General features: G+C 41.1%; 2 protein-coding genes across 3 annotated transcripts in view; one reads left to right on the top strand and one right to left on the bottom strand.

The window, feature by feature from the left end:
* Positions 1–2226, bottom strand: part of crfb16 (cytokine receptor family member B16) — a 7085-nt gene extending 4859 nt beyond the window's left edge. The window contains exons 1-2 of the mRNA XM_037981997.1: positions 1935–2226; positions 688–814 (exon numbers count right to left, since the gene is read on the bottom strand). Of these exons, the coding sequence (XP_037837925.1) occupies positions 688–814; positions 1935–2040 (233 nt within the window). The 5' untranslated portion in view covers positions 2041–2226. The remainder of the gene's footprint in view (positions 1–687; positions 815–1934) is intronic.
* A 1483-nt stretch (positions 2227–3709) lies between these two features.
* Positions 3710–9716, top strand: part of cldn15la (claudin 15-like a) — a 6916-nt gene continuing 909 nt past the window's right edge. Inside the window, exons 1-2 of one of the 2 annotated variants that reach the window (XM_037981999.1) lie at positions 3710–7278; positions 9229–9393. In XM_037981999.1, coding sequence (XP_037837927.1) covers positions 7062–7278; positions 9229–9393 — 382 coding nt within the window. In that variant the 5' untranslated portion in view covers positions 3710–7061. The remainder of the gene's footprint in view (positions 7279–9228; positions 9394–9716) is intronic. The other variant, XM_037981998.1, reaches the window with a different exon arrangement.

Here is a 9716-nt window from a genome sequence, read left to right as displayed (position 1 = left end):
CTGTTAGGAGCTCTAACCCGGTCCTGTTAGGAGCTCTAACCCGGTCCTGTTAGGAGCTCTAACCCGGTCCTGTTAGGAGCTCTAACCCGGTCCTGCTCGCGGCCACTAACTCATCACCAGGACAAACATTAACTCTTATAAAAACAAACCGAGATCAGATAATCCGTTCAAACACGTCCGGTTTTCACTTCCTTCACAGATGAAATAAATCATCTTGTTCCTCTGAAGGTAGATTTATATTCAGATGTCAGAAGGATTAAAACTTCTTGTTTATTTTTGTTTTCTTTGGCTGATAAAATCTGTCCTTCTCGGGCTGCAGGCGAGGCTCAAATTTCAGATTGTTGAACAAACACTTTTATCTGCTGAGTCATGGTTCAGGCTGCTTTTAGTCCTGCTGTCACAGAAACTCTCACCCGGTTTTATCCGTCCACTGGACCTACTGGCAGAAAGGTTCTGTTTCACGTGAATCTGAGATGTGAACATAAACTTATAATCTTTTATTATAATGTTTTCAAGGAGAAATAAATTTGCTGTAGCAGTGAAATATCAAACACTGTCCTTTAGTTGTCTGCAGATTTATAAGTTTTTGTGATAATGAGGTTATTAAACACCTGTTTTTATAAATCCTGCTGTTTGCTCTTTTATAGACATTTATGAACTTAAAGGCCGACGTTGTCCTTGACTCACCCCTGGTACTGGACCGAGTACAGGACTGTGGTGTTGCAGGAGTCCTTCAGCGGTGTCCACCTCAGCACGTGTCTCATGTTTAAAGAGTCCATGAAGACTCTGCTGGGAACCGGCAGCATCCAGATATCTGCACACAGATATTTCACTTTACTTTGCTTTAAGATTTATAACCTGAGAAATCTGCACAGAAACAAGTCCATCTGTCAATCTTTAAAAATAAAACAACGATACAATAAAGTGCTTTACAATTCATAAAACTAAGAGTAAAAGTGATGAAGAAAAAAGGAGAAGCTGAAGTAAACCCAGAAACCAGCATGAAGCCATCAGAGGTTAAAATGTTTCTGCAGGTTGGCTTTCAGGAGCTGAACCTGAAGCAGCTCATCGACGAGCAGCTGGCTGGTTGATCGGACTTTAATTTAAACCAAAATGATTCATTTTGATCCAGAGAGGACGAGCTCCCCCTAGTGACTGGCTCAGGTACACGTTTTAAGCCCCGCCCCTAACTGTAAACCAATGGGATGTTTTCCTGACTAAAAAATATGCTTCAGATGATTTGTTTCAGGTGTTGGTTTTTGTCAGGATAGGAAACAGCGACCCCGCGACCCCGCGACCCTGTGCAGAAATCGGATCAAGAAAATGGAGGATCTTTATGGATTCACAGAGTTCTGACCTTTCTGCTGTACGCTTAAAAATATCCATTTAGTGTAAATTAATTATTGTAAACTTAAAGAAAAGTGTTACTCTGTGACTGACAGCCTGTGTGGAGGCACAGCTTGTGTTTAAAGCAGACAGAGCTGCAAACATTCAGAAGAAGGAGCTGCTCGTCTTCAAACATCTTCAAGAAGAAGTCCAGCTGTCTTCTGTCCAACACCTCAGGACTATCATGTCCTGGTTGGCTGAGACACCTCAGCAGGCAGAAAGTTAAGAAGCTTCGATTCCAGCTCTTTTAATGTGGTTTAAATAATGAAGGTCAGTCAGACCAAGAAACCAAACAGGAGCTGAAAACGACCAGATGAACACAGTTTAAGACAATAAACTATCACAGATGGTTAGAAGGACTGAAGTTGTCCCTGTGGTCCTAATGTGTCCAAACTCCACTTCTTTTCCTAAACGAGGGGCGTAACTTGGTAGCATGTGGTGACTGATGGGGGTAGGTGAGCTGCGGCTCACGCTGCTTTGTAAAAACTCCAAACACTTCAGTAGACCAGTTAAATGATTTTAAAGAAGTTTGTTTGGATTCAGCTCACCGCTCGTGAAGTCCAGCAGGATCCCCATCAGGAACAGGTTTCTTATCCTGACAGTCATCACCTTAAAGTTCATGTCCAAAACCAAAGGTGGAGAAATGTTGATCATGGCAGCTCCTTCATGTCTGCAAAACCCCTGCAGAGGAAACTCCTCCTGCCTCCCAGCCTGGGTTCTGTTTTCAGCTCATCCAGGAGGAGAGAAGCCTTAAATCCACAAACTATCCACCGGGCGGGTCGGGCTCTCCTTCAGATGGGACCTGCTGGCGCTCTGCAGAGAGACTGTGACGAGCCCGGATGTTGGAGCAGGATTTAAAGCCATGGATCCAGTCCAACCGGTTGGTGTTCCCCTGCAGGCTTCAGCTGTCAACTCAGATGTTCAGATAAGGTTTGTTTTCCTTCTTTGTTTTGGTCTTGAGTGAGGCGTCACCAGCCCTGGATCCTGAACCCCTGACAGATCTTCTCTGCACGTTTTTGGCTTCACTTTTTGTTTCTTCCACCTGAAATTTTCTGCAGCAGAAACAAAAACAAAAAGCTTTTTTCTCCACATTCAAGCTGTCAGACTTTTTATTTTCATCTCATAGAAGAGTTTTTTTAGCTTCTGTGACCCAGGCTTATGTGACACAATTAACCTGTTTCCTTTAATTGGTTCAGCAGCTTGTCACAGATAATTATCTCTGACTGAATGCTTGGAATAACTGAGCGGCTTTTCAAGTGAACAAGAAAACAAGTTATCTGTGTTTGCCGTGCAGAACTTTCTCCTGCAGAAACACAAAGGATTGAGCCTAAAGAGATGCAAACAAGATAAGATCTAAATAACCTGGAGGAAGTTATGAGGACAGAAACTTGTTCCTCACAGAAGCTTCAGCATCAGCAGGGTCACTTTAGGTGAGCTGGGCTCTAAAATAACTTTATTTAGCTGTTTGATACTTATTTTATCTCACATTTAAAGGTCAAAACAAACCAGTTTTGTTGTAATAAAGCAACTGAATCCTATTAATTCAATCCAACTTTAGCTCTTTAGTTAAATAATAACATTCCTTTAACTGAATAAAGATTATCGAGATGCTTTCTGCTTGTTCATGTTGCTTCTGAGGCCAGGGGACCTTTATTTTTAATAAACTTTGAGTCGATTTGCTCCGTGTGTTTCTGGGCTAACTAATCATTACTGAAGTAGTGTGATTACTGAAGTAGTGTGATTACTGAAGTAGTGTGATTACTGAAGTAGTGTGATTACTGAAGTAGTGTGAACTCCAATTTGCTGCCAGAAATGTATTGATTGTGCTGCAAAGTTCTGCAGCATGACCTTTGAACTTTCACATTTACATCACAATAACAGGCAGCAGTGACCCGACAGTGATGTTACACAATCTGGAGCTGCTCACGCTGTAGTGGGGTAATTGTGGAGCATTCCTCCGCCTGACTGCGTTTTAACTCAACAAACGGAGGCGAGAGGAAGAAAAACAGCAACAAAAACCTGGAAACCAAACAGAAACCAGGCGGGGGGGGGTCCAGACGGGGGCCAGCGTCAGGTTATTTAAATAATATGATAATATCTGGTGTCTTCCTGTCGAGACAGAAAACTGAATATCAGACTTTGGACTCATCGTGATCAAATATTAACCGTTTCCAACCATAAAACCATAAAACTCAAACAGTTTCACTGAAACCAGAAAACAGCTCCTGACTAACTTCACCTCCTGAATCAGACAAATCTAAACGATGATGTTAGCTGACTAAAGTTTAAACAGTTTACAGGTGAAGAGGTTTTCCCTGAACTGAAACCTTAAATAAAAAGGCGAGGCCGATTCTTTCATTACATCAGTTTTACTCATCATCAGGAGGAAGGACCAGTTCTTTTATTTCTTCTGTTTCTCACAGTCTTTAATTATTAAACCGATGATTCATTAGAGGAAATACAGAAAAGTGAAGTTCAGGTTTTAGGAGGAATCAGAGGCAGGTAAAGATGTGTTTCTGTTCCTCAGAGTCAGAAATAAAGACTAAATCAGGCTTAGAGGAACAAACACCTGCAAACAATACTTTAAAATATTCTTATTTAATCAAAAATATGGGATAATAGAAGTTATTTGTATAAATGTCAGATTTACAGAAGATTTTATCTCACTTTGCTGCGAGTAAATGGAGACACAAATTATAAGAAAATGCCTGAATGTTGTGTGTTTTCTCTGAACGGCTGCTGATTTTCACTGTTTGGAGTCAAGTTAGTGAAAAAACAGTCTCACTGAACTCTGCGTGCACGGCCTCCAAAGCTTTTTTCTGGGCCGTGCACATGATCCTGTTGTCCACCTCTGCCTGTTTTTTGTTCTCACAGCTGAACTTATATTTAACATTTAATGACTTGACCGGGACCAGTTTTATATCGTCGGTGTGGCTTGTTTGCAGACCTCCTGCAGGACTCGAGCTGCAGCCTGAAGGCTCTGAAGGCAGGTCGGAGACGCCCAACACGACTTTGTGACTATTTTCAAAGAAAAATGATCTAACTCCTTTTTCAAACAAGTTTAAAACTGAGAACTCCACAAACGCCTGGAGATGTTCTGAAGTCCCACTGAGAGACCATCTTTACTGCAAATAAACTGTCTTATTCATAAAACATGCCTGTAAATATAATTGTTGCCGTTCGGTCTCACCGTGTCTTAGTTTGACTGGAACTCGTTCTCCTTCGTCTCACAGAAACTACAGATCCGGACGCCTGAGACGACTCTGACGAGTCTCAGATTCTCTGAAGTTTCTGCAACACGAGTGTGAAACCCTGCGAGTCGTGGAGGGACATGAAGAATCTGCAGCAGCTGCAGCCGAGGGACATGCTGCCTGTCTGCACGTTCACCGAAACTGATCTGAGATCTGAGAAACTCTGATTCTGTTCAGCTTCACTTTGCCACAGAAAATAAACCTGTCTGATTATCTGCTCATGATGAGAGGACAGGGAGGACAGAGAGGACAGAGAGGACACAGAGGACATCTGAAAGGAACATGTCCCATGAGTCAGGGACAGGGAGCCTTCAGAATAATTACCGTTTGTTCTCACATAGTTTCAGTTCAAACACAGAAAATGAAGCATTCTTCTCAGGAACACCTCTGATTGTTGCGGTTGTTCCAGAAAGGTTCCGATTTAAATTCCAGCTTTAATGTTGTTGTTGTTGTTGTTGGCAGACACCCAGTCCTCTCTGACTGACTCATTCTGATTTGCATATAAAGCTCCGTCTGCAGCAGCTCCTTTAATTCTTCAGATACCTTCAGAGTTACCTGGCAAGCCTGAAACTGACCTGGAATCTGTCAGCCTGATTGTGCAACAAGCAGGTGAAACGTTCTGCAGAAAGTCTCCAAACTGACGAACATTTCACCCAGGAACCGTCAGCTGGTAACAAGGTTTAGTTTAGGTGGAATCATAACCAGAAACCAACTAACTGCACGAGTTATTCAACACGATGTTCAGATTAACTAAAGAAAACGTTGATTTTTATCTAAACCTAACTGTTCTTTCCTTTTAGTCGATGTTTGGAGGCGACGTGACTTTAAAACCAACTGAAGTTCTTTATTTTATGTTTATTTACTGGTCCGTGTCGTGGAGGGTCAACCTTCTAATAGATGCCGGCGGGCGACGTGCGACACGACTTTCAGGAGAATTTAAAGGTTTATTTTATTTCTTTCAGCTGGTTTCTAACTGCAGCGGACATCATGAAAGGATCAAACTGGTTTATCTGTATTTTTATTAGTTTGTTTTTAAAGCAGGTAAGCAGCAGTTCGGGTGTGTAGGTGTGTAGGTGTGTAGGTGGTTTGTGGTTTGCAGAAAACTCGGGTCACATCATTAATCAAAGTGAAGAAAAGATGACTAACAGAACCAGTTCAGCTGCCTGCTCGTCTAAAAGCACATTTTTCTTCAAACAGGTGGTTGTAGCTCTGAGGCAGAGCAGCTGACCTCTGACCTCCAGCTGCCTTACTGGAAACCAGAGTTTGTTGACCAACCTGGTTAAATAATGTTGGTTTAAGCCCATCTAACCATCCTCTGTGACTTCCTTTAAAACACAGAGCTCATCTCAGTGTCAGGTTCTGCAGAGGACTTAATAATAAAACTCTCAGACTTCCTGGTAAACAAAGATCAAATTAACTAAAACAGGAAACCAAACAGGCTGAACGGAGGAGCGCCCCCACACAGAATGTTTACCAAACAGCCAGCTCCACCATGAGATGAGTGCCGACACTTTTATTATCATTTTCAGTTGCCGTGGCAACGTAATTAGTCCGAGACAAGCCTGAAACGACCCCTGTTAAAACTGAACACTTTTAAATCTCTTATTACTCGCTGGAACTCTACAACCAATTGTTTCTTTCAACCTGATTCAAAATGGCCGCCACAGCTAACACAAATAAGACTATAACTCCATAACTTTTATCGATATTTGTTGAGGTTGTAGAGATCCCCAAGACACCTCAGTTCTTTGTTTTAAACTGTGCCAGAAACTGTTGGGGACGATGTTTGTTAGTAAAATATCTCACAGATTTGAATGTAACTACATGTCTGCAGCTGGAGCCATCCTGATTCAAGATGGCTGCTACAGCTAAAGCAGCGAGTGGCAGGACGAGTCCAGATGTCCTCTGTCTTTCTGACCTTCTAAGAGCCATAAATGCATCAAACCGACAGAGAAGCTGAAATAAGTTCTGTAAAAACAGAAGAACGAGTTTCCTGCTGGGATTATTTCTCTGAACGTTAACAGAAACCAGCTGACGGCTGAGAGCGAGGAGCTGTGATCACCCAGGTCAGGCTCCTGGTTCTGTTTACGGAACATGATCATCTGTGAGGTTTCTGTTTAAGAAGCAGGTGTGTTTGACCTCCTGCTGACCTCCTGCCTCAGTCTGAGTGCTATCAGAGGCGTCATCATCATCATCATCATGGCTACCTGGGACAGCAGGTGAAGGGGAACTACAAGGAGTGGCCCTGTGGTTTATGGCCCCTGATAGAGAGTAAAGTCCTCCTGTTTGAGCCACAGACTGAACCGAAGGCTCCGCCGAGGCGTCGGTTATTTCCAGGTGTTTTCCAGAGGCTCTGTCGATCTCAGGTTCTTCTGGACTTCATCTCATTTCCTTTCAAGAGATCTTTCTGGAAACGCTGCCACCATGTCGACGGCTGTGGAGGCGACCGGGTTCATCATGGCCATCATCGCCTGGTTGATCACCGGGTCGGCGCTCGCCAACGACTACTGGAAGATCTCCACGGTGTCCGGCAGCGTCATCATCTCTCAGAGGCAGTTTGAGAACCTGTGGCACGCCTGTGCCGAGAACAGCGCCGGCATCGCCGAGTGTCGGGACTTCGAGTCCATGCTGGCCCTCCCGGGTAGGACTGCTTTTATTTTCACTTTAAGAAACCAGCTCATAACTCTGATCTCCCCTCGCTGTCCAGATACCGGACGCCTTATTTTATCCCCAAACACTGAAAGAGTAGATCTTAAACAGGATGGATTTATAAATTATTAATATCTGTCTTTACTTGAAAACCATCAGAGGGAGCAAATAAAACTGATTATCTACTTTTAATGTCTTTAGTTCATCAGTTGATCTGTTTCTCAGTGAAACTTCTTCGAAAGCTTATCTTAAATTAATAAAATAAATTAGGTCACGTGTTGAAACCACTGTCTCGGTCCAAAGGTCGGTGGATTTTACCGTTTGGGGTTTCCCGCCAAAAACAAAATTAATTATTAGTTAAACTGTTTGCTACGATGAAAACTTCAGAAAATCTTTACAGAAAAGTCAAATAACTGCAGTGATGAACCTTTACTGGATAAATGAAGCTGTTTTCTTCCTGTTCAACCAAAATAAATTATCTTTAGCCGCCATTTTGAGCTTTCTTCCCAGCTGGCAGTAAAATGGAGGGAAACTTTTCAAACAAAGCTGCTTTTCTCTTCAGTTCAAATTTTACTGGATTTATATTAAAACAAGCATTTGGTGTTTTTTTAAAGATAATTAAGTTTCATTAAACTGTTCTTTAAAATTTGATCCCAACTTTTCTGTTTCATATTTAATGTGTTTTATCAGATTCATCCACTTTTATGCCAACTATTAAAGGAATTACAAAGTTTAAAAGTCATTTAGAAACATTTTTTATTATTTTATGTCGTCTTTAAAAGCAGAAATGCTCTTTGTTGTTACCTGAGGGTCATTAGTCTTTAATATTAAACCCAAACGTTGTTTTTTTCTCAGATAAACTCGTCAGTTTTTAGCTCGCTGTTCATCTGTTCTGAAACCATGAGGGTCATAAAAAGGTGTGGAGGGTTTTATGACCCTCTCTGTGTAAATAAATGACCACAGAGGCCGTAAAACGTCCTCCTTCTTCTAACAGAGTGTTTGTGTTTCAGAACAAATATGGTAACTGTTTTATTCTGATAATTTTTTTAACCATAATCAGCTGTTTAACAAAATCATAAGAGGTTAAAAATACAGAATTTAAACTTTAATCACATTTTCAGCTCAGGAATAAAGTAAATTTAAATTATAACACAGAAACTTTTGTCCAAACCTCCTGAACTTCCTAATTAAAGGTTATTACAGCTTTTTATATATTTATTTTACCTTTAAAACAATCAACAAAATACAGATATTAATTTGTTATAAACATGCTTTATTCTGGACTCATATTTTTAGGTAAAAAACAATAAATTATGAATAAAACCCAGATTCATTCAGACAGAAAACCAACCAGTTTAAATTAAATATATTTACGCTTTGACAAAATTTAATAATAAACTGTTTAATAAGAAAAAAGTAAAAATTTAATTAGGAAGATTTATTAGTTTTCTGTGTCACTGATTGTTTTTTACTTTTACTTTTTTAAGTGTACTGAATAAGTAAATATTTTTATTTGTTTTAATTTGAAGCAAAATGTTCACAACTTGGTAAAAAAGGTAACTTAATATAAAACTAACATTTAATTTTAAAGCTTTTAAATTGTTGATATAGCTTGAAAACAGAGATCAACAGAAAAAATGACCCCAAACCAGTAAAGAAATGTTTAAATAAGTAAATGTGAAGTTAAAAACCAGTTAGTTGTTCTGATCCAATCATTTATGTGACATTCAAGGATTTAATTACATTTATTTCGTAGTTTTTATAACTTTCAGGGTTTTATGTAAACTCTGTACTTGTTTCTCCAGTTGTTGGGTTTATTTCTTTAAACCCACCTTCAGGATAAAATGTTTTGTTTTTAGTTTTCTCTCTGCCTGTTTGTCTCAGAGCTCCTGCAGAGCCTCCATCAGTGAGTTTTTGTGTTTCTCATCCTTCCTCCCTGCAGCCAACGTGCAGGCCGGTCGCGCTCTCATGATCATCTCTCTGCTGCTCGGACTCGGCAGCATGATCGTCTCTCTGCTCGGACTCAAGTGCATCAAGATCGGCTCGGCCGCAGAGGAGTCCAAGGCCAAGATGGCCGGCACCGGCGGCATCATGAGCATCCTGGCCGGTACGTTCAGCTGAAACCTCTGATTGGTTGGTAGTTAAACGCCCACAGGAGCTGAGGGCGAAGGCAGGAGTTTATAAACGAGCTCCAACAACCAAAACTCAACTTCCTCCTGAAAACAAATCACTAAAGGCCTTCCTGAAGGAATGCATATCGCCCGCCACCTTTCAGAGTGTGTGTCTTAGCTCAAGGCCTGTAACACTGTTGTGTTTGATTGGCTGGGGCGGCCATCTTGACTCCAAAAGTCCTTTAGGTGTGGATGTCCGACCAATGGTTTCAGTGTTTATGCTGTTTGTTTACCAATAAAGGTCTGATAATGCAGGAAC

Source organism: Kryptolebias marmoratus, linkage group LG20 (assembly GCF_001649575.2).
Source record: "Kryptolebias marmoratus isolate JLee-2015 linkage group LG20, ASM164957v2, whole genome shotgun sequence".
NCBI classification, from domain to species: Eukaryota; Metazoa; Chordata; class Actinopteri; order Cyprinodontiformes; family Rivulidae; genus Kryptolebias; species Kryptolebias marmoratus.
Note: the sequence above shows the minus strand (reverse complement) of the source record. Positions and strands in the feature narration are given on the sequence as shown.